Raw genomic sequence first — 19,583 nt, forward strand, 5'->3', positions numbered from 1 at the left:
GGAAAAACATGCAATGTGGGAAGATCACACTCACTCTTGCACACACACCACACTCATATGAACCACAGACACGTGCATCTCTTGCACAATTTACACCATTTACTTCACATATACATAGCCACTCTTCCTTTCGCCCAAGTGCGTCTCTCCTCTCACACAGATCACACATACAAATAGACCACACACATACTCACTCTCTCGCATACACCACATAATCTCTCTCTGTCACTCAGACCTCTCATGTATCTCTCTCTCTCCCGAAGTGCATCTCTCTTTCTTACACAGACCATGCTTTAGCAAATGCCATTAGGCAGAACACCGAGGAAAGGCTGCAGCATTTGAGGTGCTTTAGTTTAGAGAAAAAGCCAGTAAGAGGTGACATGATAGAAGTGTATAAAATTACGCATGGCATGGAAAAAGTGGATAGGGAAATGTTTTTCTCCTCTCATAACACTAGAACTCATGGACATCCACTGAAGCTCAATGTTGGAAGATTCAGGATAGACAAAAGAAAGTAACAGTATTTCTTCACACAGTGCATAGTTGAACTATTGAATTCACTCCCACAGGAGGCAGTGATAGCCACCAACTTGGAGGTTTTAAAAGGAAGTTAGACAAAAACATGGAGGATAAGACTATTGGTGGCTGCAAGCCATGACAGCTGTGATCTGCCTCCCTGGTAAGAGGCAGCATACTTCTGAAAACCAGTTGCTAGAAACCACAGGAGGGGAGAGTGCTCTTGTGCTCAGGTCCTGCTTGGGGACTTCCTATAAGCATCTGGTTGGCCAGTGTGATAATAGCATGCTTTACTAGATGGGTCATTGGCCTGATCCAGCAGGCTTTTCTTATGTTCACACATATAGACTACTCTTTCTTTCTCTGCCCAAGTGCATCTCTCTCAATCGAGCACACACACAGAGCATACTTAAGCCCCCCCCATTCAGAAAAGCCCCTCCACGGGTGAAGGGAGTGCCTGCCATTTAACACCTGCCCCTCCCCCCAAAATACACAAGGGCCGCATTCTGGTCCTGGGTTGGCAATCCCTGTCATAAAGGGTGTAAATGATAAGTGATAGGACACTCATCTTAAATGTATTGACTAGAGCACCGTCCAACACTCCTGATCTATAATTACGGCCAAAACGGAAGAATCGATAGTTAGTGTCCACATGATGTTCTTCAGAGTCTATATACCCAACTATGTTAATATGTCAGAGTGCCACTGGACTTGCTTTCATTATTTTGCATAATGGCGCTTGCTTAACCATGGATAGGGAACAAGATCCATCCAGCGGGCCAGATCCTGAGCTCACCCACCCCAAGGGGTTAGTTAGCAGGTGGGCGTCACGTGTGGGAAAAGTGGGTGCAGTTTGTGCTAAACAGTCTGATGGGCCAAACTCTGAGGCCTGATGGGCCTAATTAGTACCATGGACTGGAGGCTCCCCATCCCTGATCTAAAGGCTCCAGGCAGAGATAAAAAATGAAGAGAGACAGAGAGCAACCCTGTTGGTTACCACTTCCTAGGCAAAAGGAGACCAAGCCATTAATTAGGACCTGTGACCTAGGAGATAGGTACAAAAAATTGATCTATTTTAGGAACACTGGTGGAATCCCATATTTAGATAAAAGGCCATGAAAATAATTAGCCAATATATTTTATCAAACTCCTTTTCAGGGTCTAACTTGATGGGTCATAACGTGTGTGAAAGTGGTAATTCAGAGCAGTTATATTAATTAGCAAGTTCAGATTGTCCACCCCTTGTTGATGATGTATGAAACACATCTGATCAGGATATATGACAGAGGACACTATATTTTTCAGTCAATTAGCTAATAGCCAGCATACATTTTGTATTGAAGTTAATTAGTGAGATTGGCTGAAAGTTGTTACATCTCATATGATCTTTCTTGATTTGGGGATCACTATGATGCACACATCATAGTGTATCACCAGAGGAACCTGTGTCCATCATATGCTGGTACATATGGGTGAATTTGGGAACTAAAATGTCAGAATGTAATTATTGTAATTTTCTGTATATGGGGCTGTCTTTTAAAAAGTCTGGAAACTGCAGTTGGTCCAAAATGTGACTATGGGGTTGTTTGGTGCCTGGTGATCAGATCCTCCTATAACTCCAATCCTATTCTGGCTTCATTGGTTCTATTTCTCAGCACAATTACAAATCCTGGTGTTTGGCCTTTAAAGACCTTACTGGCCTAGGATAAACTTACCTAAGTATTGCATTCTCTCATGAATTTTGGAGGATGACGTGTTGCCATGTGAGATCAGGCAACTAGGTGTTAGAGACAGACCCTTTTCAGTGGTGGTGCCAAAACTCTGGAATGCTATCCTATGAAGACCTGTTGGGTTCCTTCTTTGTATGTAGAGCTTAGTATTTGTCTGGTGAAGTTGATTTTAACATAGAAAAAAAGTAGAACTTTGCACAATGCATGATTAATTGATGGGATTCACTGCTGCAGGATGTATCAGTAGCTTTGAAAAGGGGTGGCCATTCACTGGCTGTTAGCCATGATGGTGAATAGAAACTCCATGTACAGATACAGTATATCCTTGAATATCAGATACTGGGGACAAACATAATGGCTAGTAACCTCATGCCTTTGCTTTGTGGCATCTGGCTACTTATTTTTGGAAGCAGGCTAAACCAACCTTGGTCTTTTCTAGCAAAGTAGTTCTTATATTCTTATGACATCATCTTAATCTCAAGGACAGAGGTGGATGTAAGCCATTTGTGGTTACTTTATAGTAATCAAAGGATGATCTGTACATGTTTTAAAGGCACATTTAACTTTGCTATTTACATCTTGTTGTAAGATGTAGCCCTGGTACAAAAAACATGCAGCTCATATTATATATGCTTTGGCTCACATGAAGCTCACTGTATACCTTTAACATAAATGTATGTACTAAATACATTTACCATTAATTTCAATAGAGATAATTCTATGTGACAATGTTTAGCATAGTTACCTTGGTTATTTTGGACACAGCTTTACATGGCCAATAAGCTCATTAAAATGTATTGATGTCATTTTAAGGTATCCCTGTATCTCAGCAACACTTAATCTGGAATAATGTAGAACTGGAGGATGACTATTGCTTGAATGATTACAAGTGAGTATTTAAATGCAGTTACAGAGAATGTTTCTGAATACTATTTCTGTTGTGGGGGAAAAGGCTACAAAACATTTTTGGTTGGTTTACAGCATTTCAGAAGGCTGCACTTTGAAGCTGATATTGGCAATGCGAGGTGGACCTATTAATACCAGAAGAGGTAAGTGCTTATTAAATTTTCTCTGAAATATTCTTGCATAGTTAGTACAATCCAGCTAAACGTTATGATCCCACTGACTGGTAAGAGGGAGTAGAGCATGTGATTCTCTTCCCCATTGAAGATCATGTGCTGAACTACTGAATGGAAGTGTTTTCCTTTTTTGTGCTTCAATAATAATAGCAATTGCGCCCCCAATGGAGTATGAGCAAAATATTGTGATGATCGAATCTACATACTTTTCTGCCTTGTCATGTGTAACTGTAATGGCCTGGAACTGGGCCAATTCTGGTGCAAGGCCCATCCTTTATATCTCATCCTATGAGTACTGGAGTATTCTTCTCTCTCTGTCACTGAAGTAGCATTGCAGGAGCACATTGGTGCAGTGAGGGGTATTAGGACTGATGATAATTTGGGCTGTAATTTCTGTATCACACTTGGATTCTTCTTAAATTGTTGCAGTGCAAGCCTCTCTATGTGCTTCCTGGTATAGGCAAAACAGGATAATTGTTAAGCAGCTGCAGCCTGTCTTTGAGGAACAAGAAGCAGAACAACAACAAAAAAGTATATTCATTTCTTTGGCTTGTCAGATTACCATCCCAGTTTATATTGTAATCAGTTATTCAAATCCAGACTTGAGTTTGACAATCAAAATATATTAAAAGCTAATTGGTTGCAAAAAAAAGAATAGCTGTGCTCTATTTTTAATTTTGTTCTTTACAAGTTCTTTTTTTAAGAAAAGTGGAGGAAACTACATTGAACTCAGTAAAGCACTGAAGTGCCTTTGTCATTGTAATGTCTGCAATAGAATAGTATGTGTGGAAGCAGGGAAGATGGTCAGTTTCTGCACTTCCATGCAAGGGAAAATACAAAAGATATATTTCCATTATCAGTGAAATGAAGAAACAAAAAATGTGAGGCACTTGTGCCTAATGATCTGTTTGCTCTGATGACTGAAACCACTCCTAGTAACTTGTATCAAGGAACTCATAATAATATATCCATAAATAGGGTACGATGTCCATAAATAGGGTATGAATCTGAGTAGTGTGAGTACAGTGCTAAAAGAGGGTTTACTTTTACTATTAATCTGGTCAGGCATTTGATCAATTGCATGTGCAGAAACATGGCATTTTGTATAAAATGGGATACATTAAAAGGGAGAATGAGTGTTCAGAGCTCCTAGTGATAGTGGCACTCTGCTCTCTAGTGCTAGGGATTCTACCCAATTGGGTTTTGTTACCGAATTTTCCATGGTGGATATATTTAAATCAAGGCAATTTAAATCAAGATTTAAATTAACAAGAGAAACCTTTGATTTAAGTCAACTTGGTCACTTACAGTTCTTCACATATTTCTTAAGCAATGGTGCAAATATGATTACTAAAACATGTTGATTTAGTAAAATGCTCAATATAGTATTTTACAAGGTGGTACACTTTGTGTAATTGTTTAGATAACATGATTTTTATTAATTTAGGAAATAGTACATAATATTGTCTGTGTCAAGCTGCAGATTCTTATTTTTTTTAGAAAACAAGTATAGAATAGAGTTCCCTAGGAAAGCTGAGTTATGCTGAACTAAAATAAGGAATAGACTTATGGCATCACCGTTATGGTCTGCCATAATGTTCCACAATAAGGGGCATGTTATATAATATACTGTAAAATAAGAAAATGATACCCAGTGACAACTCTTAACTGTACTTTCTGTACTGTAAACTTGGGTTATAGATTTTAAACCTAGTTAACTGATTAAACAAGCCATAAGGAGCTATGGTTTATTTTCTGTTAACAAGCAACGTAGCAAAAAACTTGTTGAATGACACTAATACTAAAAGGCAGAGAGTCTTGATGAATGATGCATTCCCATAGTGCATTACAAAGTGAATTCTGCAATTACTGATATTTGTAGAGCTGCAGTTCGGTATGCCCAAGTTTTTTCATTAGGCACCACAGGGTAGATTGTTATGCTTCTGCAGACGCCTCCTTCAGTAGGCACATAATGCAACAGGTAAGGTCCTCCTCTTAGGCAGCCTAGGCCCATCCTTTGGTACATCCCTCCTGATGACTTGCTACCTGGAGAAAACAGACTCTTCGTCTCATCTGAAGGGTGGTTTTCCCAGGTATGCCATCAGGGCCCTCCTGATTTTGTGTGTGTGTGGGGGCTGCCTATCCTGTTTCAGGGGATGCGATCTGTGTTTGTTTATGTGTTCCAACTCATTCAAAAATTGTTTTTCTCACTGTGGCTAAAACTACTTTCTCATATTCCTGTTTAGTTATTTGTGCTGCTCGTTATAGCTAATTTTTCTTCCCAGTTGATTACTGATCTTGAATGTGAGTCATCCAGAATGGACTGGGATCATACCAGAAGGAGCATCAGATGTCTAGACTCACATGCATTCCTGCTTTTGGACACTTTGTTGTTGTTATATGCCTTCAAGTCAATTACGACTTATGGTGACCCTATGAATCAGTGACCTCCAGTAGCATCTGTCATGAACCACCCTGTTCAGATCTTGTAAAATCTTCTGTTGTCATTACTTTAGTCTTCTTGACATTTAGCTGTAGTCCTGCTATTGTTTGCAATATGATCTCTGGTGCCTCTTCGTTTTTTCAATCCAGCTTGGACATCTGGCATTTCTCATTCCATATAGGGTAAGAGCCTTTGTTGTAGAATCTTGAGCATTACTTTACTTGCATGGGATATTAAGGCAATAGTTTGATCATTACTGCATTCCCTGGGATCCCCTTTCTTTTGGAATTGGGATGTATACTGAACACTTCCAGTCTGTGGGCCATTAGTTTTCCATATTTCTTGACAGATTTTTCTCAAAATTTGGACAGATTCAGTCTCAGTAGCTTGTAATAATTCTATTGGTATGCCATCTATTCCTGGTGATTTGTTCCTTCCAAGTATTTTAAGAGCAGCTTTCACCTCACATTCTAAAATTTCTGGTTCTTCATCATACGGTTCCTCCGTGAATAAATCTGTCATCCTTGCATCTCTTTTATAGAGTTCTTCAGTGTATTGCTTCCATCTTCCTTTTATTTCATCTCAGTCAGTGTGTTCCCTTGTTGATTATTCAACATCCCTACTCATGGTTTAAATTTTCCTTTCATTTCTCTAATCTTTTGGAACAGGACTCTTGTTCTACCCTTTTTGTTGTCCTCTTCTATTTCTATACAGTTAACTATTGTAATAGTTCTCTTTGTCCCTACGTACTAGTCGTTGTATTGTTGCATTTAGGGTTCTGACTGTGTTTCTATCTCCTTTTGCTTTTGCTTTCCTTCTCTCTTTAACCATTTTAAGAGTTCCTTCAGTCATCCATTGAGCTCTTTCTCACTTTTTAACTAGAGGTGTTGTCTTTTTGCATTCTTCCCTGTTAACGTCTCTGACTTCATTCCATAGTTCTTCTGGTTCTCTGTCAACTAAGTTTAAAGCTTCAAACCTGTTCCTTACTTGATCTTTATTTGCTTCTGGGATGTTACTTAAATTGTATTTTGGCATTATTATTGCTTTGTTGGTGTTCTTTAGCTTTACTCTGATTTTCGATACGACCAGTTCATGATCTGTACCGCAGTCTGCTCCTGGTCTTGTTTTCGCGGAAAGCATGGAACTTCTCCATCTTCTGCTTCCAATTATATAATCAATTTGATTCCTATATTGAGCATTTGGTGATGTCCCATGTGTGCAGTCTTTTTGGTTGCTCAAAAAAGGTGTTCACAAGAAACAAATTATTGGCTTCACAGAATTCAATAAGTTTTTCTCCTGCTTCATTTCTGTCTCCTAGGCCCCACTTCCCCACAATTCCTAATTCTTCTCTGTTCCCTACATTCCAATCCCCCATGATTATCAGCACATCTTGTTTTGGTGTGTGATCAATTTCTTCCTGTAAAATGTAAATAGACTGCCTTCAAGTTGATTCCGACTTATGGCGACCCTATGAACAGGGTTTTCATGAAGCTGAGAGGCAGTAACTGGCCCAAGGTCACCCAGTGAGTTTCATGGCTGTGTGAGGATTCAAACCGTGGTCTCCCAGGTCGTAGTCCAACACTTTATGTGTGTGTACTGCCTTCAAGTCGATTCTGACTTATAGCGACCCTATGAACAGGGTTTTCATGAGGCTGAGAGGCAGTGACTGGCCCAAGGTCACCCAGTGAGCTTCATGGCTGTGTGGGGATTCGAATCCTGGTCTCCCAGGTCGTAGTCCAACACCTTAACCACTACGTAAAATCTCTCCAATTCCTCTTCTTCTGCGTTTGCCATTGGAGCATAGATTTGGATGATGGTTATGTTGCTAGGTTTCCCATTTAATCTCATTGATATAACTCGCTCAGATCTTGCGTTGTAGCTCCTAATTGCTCTTGCTACATCACTTCTCACTATTAAAGCAACCCCATTCTTAATATTTCATTTCCTGCATAAAATATTTTGTAGTTCCTTGATTGAAAATGCCCCATTCCCTTCCATTTTAGTTCGCTGACACCAAGTATTGTAATGTTGATGCGTTCCATTTCTTGCTTGACAATTTCTAACTTTCCCTGGTTCATGTTTCTCACATTCCATGTTCCTATTGTGTGCGTCGTACAACTCCGGACTCTCCTTTTGCATCTGTGCGCATCAGCCTCTGGGCTTCCTTTCGGCTTTGACCCAGCTGCGTCATTAGTCACAGCGCTACTCGTACTTGTCCTTTGTTCTTCCCCAGTAGCTCGTTGAGCGCCTTCTGACCTGGGGGGGGGGTCTCGTCTTCCAGCACTATCTTGTGATGCATTTTGGATACTGTTTTCATAGGGTTTTTATGGTAAGAGGTATTCAGAGGTGGTTTACCATTGCCTTCCTCTCAACTGATCGGTAGATCAACCCTTTGCTCCTCTAGTTGTGGCTATTGGAAACACTTTGCTGTAGGTGACTAGTGTGCTCACAGCCTAGAATGAACTCTGCTGGCTTTCATTACTGCCTGAGGGAAGAGCTAATTTCCATATGTGGCGAAGCCTGTCGAGTGTTTGCTTCATTCCCCTATCATTCTTACATTCCTCCTGTTGTGAGTTGTGTAATACAAGAAGAGTTATGACAAGTGCTGGATAACTCCTTTATCTTCCTTGAGCTCCTGAATTTCGAATCTCAGTGTTGCATTCTGTGGGATTTATCTTGAAAAGAAGAGGAAGAGAAGGGGAGAGATAAGCTGTGAATTGGTCTGCACCGGCATTTGGAGGAGTCAAATCCTTGGAGCTGGAAACTGAGAATACCGACGTTTATTTAAAACCTTTGGAATTGGAAGCTGAAAAGACTCTTGTTTATCTAAAAGATCTGTACACTGCTGAATTGACTAAAAGCCAGCTTTTCATAGACAGGTATTTTACCACCATTTACCACCATTTTGCCTGCCCGTTTTATTTAGTAAGCCCAAATATTTATCCAGCAGCAGTAAACTTGGAGAAGCCCTCAGTATTGAAGTTACATAGGAGGAAGAGCAATAAAGTTGAAATAAACCTGACCTCTCCTCTCCGCCATTTAATGGTGTTACTGAAAAGTGAAAGAGGATGAGGAGGGAACAATCCATCCTGACTGCCAGGCTGTAACATCAGCAAGTTTGGCATTGTTGTACTTTCCTGTACTTTCACGTATTTCTTTTATCTATTTCACCTCCTCCCCCCCCCACAAAGGCAACAGTATTTCTTCTTCTTTGAACTTGAAGCACTACAGGGCAGTAAAAAGGACTTCATGTATGAGGAGTGTGTTCAAGGGCGACAACAATAACAGTGTACAAGGAGGAAGAGGAGTAATTTGAAGAGACTACGCTGATGGAGGCTTGGATATGAACAGCTGCTTATAGATAGAACATGTGGCTCTGTTTAACTTAATTGCTGGCTACCCTTTTGATTGATGCAATATAAAGGGATATGGTCGCTTAAAAGCTCGCCTTTCAGAAACAATAACTGAACAGATATGATCTTTAACAGAGGCTGGACTTGGTTTGAATTTTTTTTTTCCCCTCGGATGTGCTTGCTGGAAAAGGGGGTTATAAGATCTCCAATTTTAATGTATTTGTAAAATTTATTAATTTTAGCAATTGAAAACAGAGTTGTTTGCCTGTAGCTTATATTTGTTGAAGATTAGAGCGATTTTCAGTTTTAAAATGGTTATTATGTGTGCTCAATACCGTAGCGCTACATTCAACAGTTCACCACCTAACTTAGTCCAGAAATCTATACTAGATAATTGTGAGCCAGCTAAAGAAGGAAGGGAGTTAGAAGCAAAGGAGCAGTGGATGGACCAAGAGATTCCAGAATTGCCATCTATGGACAGTTTGGGCATTTTAAACAGTCTTTGTGTAACAGCCGGGGTAGGAGATAATATAGCTCAGGGAAGAAATTCAGATATGCATTCTTTTAATGAAGGTCCAGCTAATTGGTGTATTGATCCAGATCTGATAGAAGTTAATTCCTCACCACCCAGGCAAACGCAGTTTTTTCCATATGAAGAAATATTAAATACACTTAAGTAAAGTACAGATAAGCCTGATTTAGGAGAAACAGAGGTAGAAGTTCCCTCCTTGTGGGGGCTCTTACGAGATCATTGCTTTTTATCTAAGCAAACAGCAGAAATAATTTTTTACAAAATGGATAAGTTGCAGCAGGAAGTATCTGGTTTGAAAACCACTATTGGAACATTAGTTGGCCTCGTAGAGTTGGGGATTTTGACTGTAGCCTCTCAGAGAAACTGCCCCACCCAGGAAATGGAGAACAGCGTGGGACTGGAAGACTGACAAGATAGGGACAAGCTAGAAGTTGACGAATCAGATAAAAATTTAGTAACTAAACAATTAAATGACATTATTGAAGATTGGAAAATGAATCCAGAAACTTTTCCTCATGCTTGTAGTATTGAACAAGGCCTTAGTACTGATAATGCTTCCTTTATTTTAAATCTTACTCCTTCTGATCTAAGGTTGCTGATATTAGATGAATATCCAGACATTGCCTCTCCTTCAGTACAAGAGAAACACAAGAGTACTTCGCCAAGTGTCACCTTACAAAGCCCCAAAATGTTATCTACAGAAGAGGCTTTGGATATGTTACACCCACTCTCCACCTGCCCTGTACAGCAACACAGATAGAGAAAAAGAGAACAATTCCTATTTAAAAACCAGCTTATTCAGGAAGAGACCCCCCCAGATGAACTCCGAGTGGTCATTCATCATTGGCCAGTGAGGAAACTAGGTGGAGGAATAAGATCCGAGACAGAACTTTTAGCTGAAATTCAGTCTATATTGGGGGTAGCCTTGGATCCAAGAAAAGGTGTCTTCTGCAAATGTCTGTCCCACCATGGACACAGAGGCAGCATTGAATTAACATTTTGGGATCCTGAGGTACGGTGTAAATTTTTGTCTTTATTATATAGGTTTACTGACAGAGAATTGCTATTCGAGCTGAAAGGACTAGAAAAAAGTTCTGTCAGTGGTATAGTAACCCCCCATCTTCAGCATCAAAGAGAGAAAGAGAAAGTCTAAAAACATCAACTGGAGTAGTAGGAGATGGAAGAATTCGAGAAATAAAATCCCTTCATTTGTCACATATCTGAATAATATCTGGCTATGTACCTATAGACAAGAAAACCAGAAAGAACATTATACGTCTAACATTCAAGACAAACGTTGGTCTAAAGGTAACTATAGAAGGACTAATGATGAGCCTTCTAAAACATTTTCAAGTAATTCCAACTGACTAGATACAAAGCACAAAGGGTTGAATATAATTTCCTGTTATTTGGTGGGGTGGGAAAATAAAATGGCATATAAGGAACTTATTGAAATGTTCCAACAATATGATATAATTTGCTTGCAAGAGACCTGGACTTACGAATCTAATTCCGCACACTTGCAGGGTTATAGAACATTTAGCCAGCCAGCTATAAAGAAATTCAAGAAGGGACGAGGAAGTGGAGGCCTGGTGTCTTTCATCTCATTAGAATTAGCAGGGGAATCCCAGATGGTGGACTTTGGATTACAGAACAACTATCTTTTGTCATTACAACTTAAAACAGAAACAGGAAATTTCCTTTTCTGTATAAATATCTATTTTCCACCCACAAACTGTCCACTGAAGGCTCCTAAGATATGGAACGATCAATTATTTCTGCTGGAGCAAATAAATCAAGTTCCCACAAGCGTATATTTTTATATGTGGAGACTTCAATGCCCAAATTGGAGCAGACTCTGAAGGTCTCTTGCAACCTCTGGGCATAGACTTGAAAGATTTTTTTTTAACATCCCATACCTCCATGGATAGTAAAAGCAGAGATTAAAATTCTTAGAATTTGTATACCATCAGAATTTATACACCCTGCATGGGAGCTCAGTGGACAAATCCAGAGGTTATTTCACCTACTTGAGCAAACGTGGTGCTAGTGCTATCAACCATATCGTGGTCTCCTCATTATTCCCTTTAGTAAACACTTTCGAAATTCTTGAATGAACTGTAAGCGATCATTTCCCCATATTAGTGTTCTTAAGTCCTTTGCTTGAATGTGTATCATCAACTGAAACAGTAAATTTGATTGGTGAAATGTTGGGTGAGAGGAGACTGAAATGGTCCTGCAGATTGAGTAGTACTGTCCAGGAGAAACTACAAAGTAATTATTTGGTGAGTCAGCGACAATTATTTTGGGATAAATCCTTGAATCATATAGATATCTTCCAGCAAATTGTTACAGAACTTAGACCTTGCCTCTTAACACCTATAGATAAAAATACACAGATAACACACTATGGCTGGTTCGATGCTGAATGTAAAGTGGCCAAGAAAGAACTGGCCAAAAAAATAAGGGAATCTCGCAGGAAATCATCTGAGGAAACAACGGAAAATTTAATTAAATGCAGGTTGGAATACAAAAGATTGCTTAAGAATAAGCAAGATGTATATATAAAAACCCAGTGACAGGAACTGGGTCAGGAGGTAACAGAATGGAATGAAGCTAAATTCTGCGATCTTGTCACCCGGGGTCTAAAAGAGACAAGGTCTACTCTGGAGGCTTCAGTCCCTGCCTCTACATGGATTAATCATTTTTCTAATATATTTGGTGGGCAGCCTAGTGGTGGGGTAGAGGCAGAGGTGCATAAAGATCTCGCTAACCTACCTGAGTGGCAACCAGTTACCAGCTGTGAGGTAAAGACCCTTATCTCATCTTTGAAACTAAAGAAAGCCCCAAGAGAAGATATGCTTCCTCCAGAGCTTTTGAAAGAAAATACAGATTGGTGGATACCTATTTTTGCCGGATTATTCACCACGATAAACAGCACTGAACAAATGCCTCTCAGGTGGAAAACAAGTATAATAGTCCTAATTTATAACAAAGGTGATAGGAATGACCCACAAAATTACCGGCCAATATTCCTTCAAACTTTTATGCTCGGTATCTGCTTCAAAAATTAATGGACTGACTGCAAGAAAATAAAATCATACACGAAGAACAAGCAGGATTTAGGAGAGGATATAGTACTATAGATCAATGCTTTACATTAAATGTCATCATAAGGAAATATACTAAGAATAAAAAGCATCTCTATGCTGCTTTTATCGATCTTTCTGCTGCTTTTGATTCTATCAACAGAACCAGGTTATGGGATAAATTACAAAGTTCTAACATTGACCACAGACTCCTGAAGCTGATTCAAGAAATATACAGCAACATAGAAGTGAGGTTTAGAGTTGGTTTAAATGGCGCTCTCACAGAAGCCTTTACAACGCGAGGTGTGAAACAAGGATGCCTTTTGGCTCCCATCCTTTTTAATATCTGTGTTAATGATTGGTGCCTTGGCTAGCTCGAGTAGATTCCCCTTCCCCAGTAATTAGGAATAGAAAGATTTTTATTCCGATGTATGCAGTCGATTTGGTGCTCATCTCCCTTTCTCATTTGGGCCTTAAAAAACTTTTGGACGCATTTAGCGCCTACTGTAAACTTGAACATCTAGCAATAAATTACTCTAAGACGAAAACTATGGTGTTTGGTAAACACAGTCCAAGATACAAATGGACTTTAGATCAACAGGAGGTCATAGAGCAAGCCCGTTCATTTAGATATTTGGGCATCATCTTCAGCGAGTCCCTCTCATGGAAGTGGCACAGAGAGGCGACAAAGCTGAAAGCAGAGAAAATGACAGGGACACTGATGAAGTTCTATTATAACAAAGGAGGACAGTTGATTGAATCTGCCTTAAAAATTTGCTGTAGCAAAGTGATTACACAAATGCCTTACGGTGCAGAAATTTGGGGGTTTGATACTGATACCATTAAAGCCCTGGAAACCGTACAGAATAAATTTTTCTGAAAACTTTACTCTCTTCCATTAGGAACTCTAGCAGCTTTCTTGCAAACTGAATCTGGTTGGCCATCAATAAAGACAAGAGCTGAGTGGGTACAATTAAAGTATTTTAAACAAATAGCCACTCTATTAAATGAACACTTTCCAGCATTGTGCTGTATGGAAATGAATAACAATCAGAATTGGAAGTTAACTTCCCACAGGCTCTTATACAGTTACTACCTCCCTGAGCTGAACTCTCTCTTGGGTATGGATAAGAGGCATTTAAGGGACTGACTTTTCTGGATGCATGCTAGAAGGGACTTACAATTAATTAAGATCTCCAGATTTTCCCCGTGGTTCTCTTCTGTGAAAACTGAACATTTTAGAGCTAGTTATTTGACCAAATTAATGCAAGTTAATGCATTACCCCACTTAAAGTCACTTCACTTAAAGTCGCCTCACTATAAAGTACATGCTCCATACTCCACCATACCCCACTTTAACGTATGCGCTTCGCAATAACGGACACTTAATGGCATGACGCCGCTGCCTTCTAGTGGCGATTGCTGTGCAGTACATGCATAGATAATTGCTTCACTTTAAGTACATTTTCACTTTACATATACGCTCTGGTCCCATTGCGTATGTTAAAGCGGGGTATGCCTGTAAATGCTTTTATGGTGTGGAAGGAGAAATAAATTCCCAGACCAATTAGATGCTCCAAAGGACAGAGTTTATTGAGTAATACCAATGGCCCATTTGGAGAGAGGCTCGCAAGAACCAACTCTGAGCAAAAATCATCAATACATAGCTTTATAAAGTGATTACACGTCATACACTGGTCATACACTGTAGGTGTTTTCCACTTTGACACATGGATGGGTGGTCAACTCAGCACGTTTTGGTCTTGCCCATCCATGTGTCAAAGTGGAAAACACCTACAATTTTAAGATGCATTTCTAACTCTTCTAAGACACATTTTAGCTTCATAACATCTGACTGAAATTCTATTGCTGCTGGAGCTAACCATGACTTCCCTGTTCTTTGCCCGGGCTTAGTTTCACTTTCAGGCCAGCCGCATTTTTGATAGCTTTTAATACGAGGCTTTGCGAGCCGCACAGCTGAAACCAGCTCAAGGCTTCCTCTCCTAGGGTCTTATTATGTGGGGTTTGTAAATTCTCACCACAATGGAACTGTTTCCAAGTCATGCCAACTACAATACTAGATGGATGCTACAAAAAGGTGCCAATTGAAAATAGATTGTGTATTTGTGACCAGTGTCAGGTGGAGGACATTGTTCATTATATGCAGAGCTTGGAAAAGTTACTTTTTTGAACTACAACTCCCATCAGCCCAATCCAGTGGCCATGCTGGCCGGGGCTGATGGGAGTTGTAGTTCAAAAAAGTAACTTTTCCAAGCTCTGATTATATGTTAATTTGCCCTCTACGAGCACCCAAGAGAGAGATTCTTGAAACCTCTGTTGTTTCAGGGACGTGGGAATGCCCATGTAGAATAAGTACAATTCCTCCTGAGCAATACTAATGATTACAGGACATACAAAGTAGCTCTTTTTCCGCTTGCTGCAAAAAAAAATTAGAAAGAAAAAACTAGATAAAATTGCTACAAGTTGTGAGAGATTGAGTCTTAAACTGAGCTCGCTGATGGTAACTCTGAAATTCTTTTATATTATTGGTTGCAACAGCAATTTGTTCTCTGTATACTTCTACATCTGTATGTTTTTATGTTTTTAATGTATTTGTCATGGCCTTTTGGCTAGTACAATAAATTGAATTGAATAAAGACATTGCATGGCTGACAAGGCTGATGTAATAATAGATCAGTAGTAATGGGCTCCCATGGCTACTACAGATCTGACACTCTTGACTGGGGATAACCAACCCAGCAGCCGTGGGTGCCATGGCACCCTTGAAGACCTTCCCTGATGCCTTTAGACACTACGGGGCCTGTGGGCACTGGTTGGCAACTGCAATATTATTTTAAATGGCAAAACACTGCAGAGCAGTTGCTGGAGCTGGAAAGGCCTGTCTCCTTGAATTCTGGTTGGTTTGGAAGGAAGGAGTGAGAGAGGAGTGACAGGGATGGCTTTCCCTGCTTTCCTAATGGCCAGTCCTGTTTGCTTGTTTGGTTAAGGGGTTGTGTGTGTGTGATTGAGAGAGATGCATTGAAGCAGAAAGAGGGAAAGGTATACGTGTAGTGTATGTGAGAGAGAGAAGGATTGAGGGAGAGGTGGGATTTATGTATGAATGTGTGGTCAGAGAGGAGAGATGCACTTGGCAGAGAGATTTATGTGAGACGTGTGTGTGTGAGAGAGAGAGAGAGGAGGGGTATGTATGGATGTATGCTCTGTGTGTGGTCTGTGAGGGAGAAATGCGCTTGAGCAGAGATGGACAGATGTATGTGTCGCTGTGTATACGTGTGTGTGTGTGTGTGTGTGAGAGAGAGAGAGAGAGAAACGCCTGTGAGTTTGTGGGGGGGGGAGAGAGTGAATATGGCCACCTTGTACATTTTTCCTGGTACTGAGGAATCCTCCCGCTTGTTTTTAGACAGCCACAATATCACTTGGTGGGGGTGAGGGTGGGAATCAATATTGTGTGATCTCCACAATCAGGACCATCAGGACACAGTAAGCATAAACAGTCTAGGAGGATGGGAGCAGCGGCAATGACTATTATAATTTTGTGTCATATCATATCTCTTATGAAAGCTATACTGTGTTATGCCATGCTCCCCCGCATGGCAGCCATTCTGTGACTGGACCCACTGTGCTTTCTCAAAATTGTAAATGTGCCCACTGGTCATAAAAGTTGGCAACCTCTGGTCTAGACAATGTTATTTTTCTGTAGGAAAGAGGGGATCTTTGGATGGGTTGCCCCTCCTGCTCTCTCCATCAGGCAGGTTACATGAAAATTAGGGACTCCTACCTCTGTGTGTATGAGGACAGCTCCCTTCAGTTCTGTCCTGCCTAGTTCCCACATAGATCTCTTCAGCTTCTCTGAACTAGGCAAGAACACTTTTATCTCTCTTTCCCTTTCTTCTCTGGAGGAACCTGAGGATGGAAAACATCTGTCAAGGACTGCTGATCCCAAAACCTCAGGAGCAGAGTCTTGTTGGTGTACTAGGTGTCAAATTACCTGGGTAAAAACAACCCTGCAAGGTAGAACACTACCACTACTTCTTAAGTTCTTTCCAGCTCTTGGGTCTGGAGTCCCCCCAAGCTGGATACTGGATGTCCTTGAGAGTCAATCAGGAAAAGAGCTAAAAGTCAGACTCTCTGTTCCTTGAGCCTCAAGCCACAAAAATTACTCAGTAGTAGTTTAACCATTTGGTCAGGAAGTGGTTTAGTACCAAACTCTCATCCAAGAACCACAGTAAAATATAGGAGGTAGATTTATTAATGACTATTTAAAAACAGCAGCAGAACATGTGTACCAGTGAGAAATAGAATGATAAAGTACTGTTAAGACTACAGAAGTACATTTAGGAATTATATGACAAGAAATAAAACAACCAAGCTAACTTGCCTAACTCCAATACAAACCAAATAGAGCACTTGGCCCCACCAAAGACCAGCAAGTAGTACAGGTATGTCCACAGGTGTCAGGAAACAAGATGTGAGGTATAGAACAAAGAAACCATTTTTTTAAAATAGGATAAGGCCTAGCAACAGCAAACCAGACCTCCTGCACAATCAGAGAGCTACTTGGCTGCAACGTTCCAGAACTAGAGCATAAGTGAGATTCTCCAGAGGCATCCAGTCCCATTAGGAAAATCCACTATTGTGGTCTTGAAGTATAGATTGTACTAGATAAAACAGGCCCAAGAATGACTTTGTATCTAATAAGTGAGAAGGCTTTGTTTTTTCACATAAGCCAGTAAGTCTGAGCAGAGGAAGCATTTTCTGAACCAAAGAAATATTTTCTCAATAATGTCCTGTTAGACTTTAAACCTTGTCTATGGACAGTGCCGGATTTAGACTTGGTGAGGCCCTAAGCTGTAGCTTGTTTAGCTTATGCCTAAATCCAGCACTGTCTATGGAGACATTATGTTCCCCACTTCTGAGACATTCCTAGCCCTGTTATTATTTTTTTACCAATCTAGAGGAGATTGGTAGTGGGGAGAGTGTAAGGTGCATGTATAGTTTCTGTGCTGGGTGAGAGCCTGTGAAGTGAACTGAATGATAGGAGAAAGTCACCAGATGTCTTTAGAATGAGAGTCTGAAACTGACAGAAGGCTGGCCCTCCCTGGGTGTGAGACGGGGGAGGAGATATGCCCTGAGTGAAGGTACTGAATGGGTCTGGTTGTTCCCAATTCTCTCAGAGGTATACTGGGATAACTGGTCCTGGTAGGTTTTGTTAGTGGGCTCTTGTTGTGTCCATACCATGTGTTTAGGAGGAGGCTTGGAAAGGAGGGATACGAGTGACGCCACCCCAATTTCAGTGATCATCAGTGGTCATGGGTAGAGGGAGGTATAGCCATGGGGAGGTGATGGGCTACTATAGAAGATGAGAGCAAGGTTATCTATGCCATGTTCCTTGCTTCCACTTCTTCCATGAACAGGTTCCTGTTGCTCCTCTGTTGTGCCCACTGGCCTGTGTGTACTGTTGTTTAATGCCAAATCGGTACATAGTAAGACCACACTCATCCATGATTTGATCATGGATGAGGGTGCTGGTTTGGTGTGCATTACCGAGACCTTGGTGGGTGAGCTGGGTAGAGTTGATCTGACCCAGCATTGTCCATCTGGATACACCAGCACAGGCTGCAGGGGAGGGATTTGCTGTAGTCCATAGAACTTCCATCTGTGTCAGCAGGAAACTACTCTGTCTTGGAGCTGACTGTGAGGGCCTGCACCTGGTGTTGAGCCAAGGAGACAAACTTGGGTTGTTGCTAGTGTACAGTTCACCCTGCTGCCCTACAGCTTCTCTGACCGAGCTGGCGAAGGCTGTCTTGGCTATGGCATTGGAGGAGCCCAGAATTATAGTGCTGGGTGATTTCAATGTCCATGCTGAGGCTGCCTCTACTGTTCCGGCTTGGGACTTCATGACCTCCATGACAACCATGGGGTTGTCCAAAGTTGTCACCAGTCCGACAGATAGGGCAGGGCACACCCTTGACTTGGTTTTTGCTCCAGATGGAAGAAGGGGTGGTTTGGAGATAGAGAGTGGAGTGGATGTCTCTCCATTGTCATGGTCAGACCACTTCCTGGTGAAATTTAGACTTTTGATTCTGATCCTCCCCTGCAGGGGTGGTGGACAGATTAAGACTAATTGAATCCACTGGATTCTTGAATGCCCTGAGGGAGTTCCCTGTAGATAGAGCAAGTGACTCTGTTGAAGCCCTTGTCACACTATGGAACAACAAGACACATTGGACTCTTAACATGGTTACCCCTGAGTGCCCTCTCCATCATTGTGAAGCCCAGTTTGCACCTTGGTACACCAGTGAACTAAAGGCAATGAAACAGGCTGGAAGATGGCTAGAGCGCAAGTGGGGAAAGCTGTGCTGTGAAGCTGATCAGACATGAGTAAAACATCATAACTGTGCCTACTGTGTGGTAGTGAGGGTGGCAAAGAAGGCCCACTTCTTTGCCTTCATCGCATCCTTTGGATCTTTTTCGTATTGTCAGGGGTCTCTTGACATCAGCTGCAGGAAATGGAGTTTTAGACCTTTTGGAGGCCCACTGTGAATTGTTTGCAAGGCACTTGGAGGCATCTACTAGTAGTCCCTGGTGAAGTGTCCAGTGCAACGTCTGCCACAACTTGTTGGGTTCAGTTTCAGTTGATGCAGCCTGATGACATAGACAAGGTGTTTGTGACGATGCGGCCAGCAATGTGTCCTCCTGAACCTTGCTCTTCTTGGCTTAATAAAGCTTGCTGAGGGGGTTTGACCGAATGGATCCAGGATGTGGTCAACGCGTCTTTGCAGGAGGGAGCGGTCCCAACCACCCTAAAAGAGGTGGTGAT

The 19,583-nt window shown here is 41.1% G+C and overlaps 1 protein-coding gene across 7 annotated transcripts in view; it reads left to right on the forward strand.

The window, feature by feature from the left end:
• The window catches only part of ZFAND4 (zinc finger AN1-type containing 4), a 125,546-nt gene that overhangs the window by 5,932 nt on the left and 100,031 nt on the right, over nucleotides 1-19,583 (forward strand). For all 7 annotated transcript variants that reach the window (XM_061629792.1, XM_061629786.1, XM_061629791.1 and 4 more), the window contains 2 exons: nucleotides 3,060-3,135; nucleotides 3,228-3,295. In XM_061629792.1, coding sequence (XP_061485776.1) covers nucleotides 3,060-3,135; nucleotides 3,228-3,295 — 144 coding nt within the window. The remainder of the gene's footprint in view (nucleotides 1-3,059; nucleotides 3,136-3,227; nucleotides 3,296-19,583) is intronic.

The sequence above is a fragment of the Rhineura floridana genome, chromosome 5 (genome assembly GCF_030035675.1).
Source record: "Rhineura floridana isolate rRhiFlo1 chromosome 5, rRhiFlo1.hap2, whole genome shotgun sequence".
In the NCBI taxonomy this organism is placed as follows: Eukaryota; Metazoa; Chordata; class Lepidosauria; order Squamata; family Rhineuridae; genus Rhineura; species Rhineura floridana.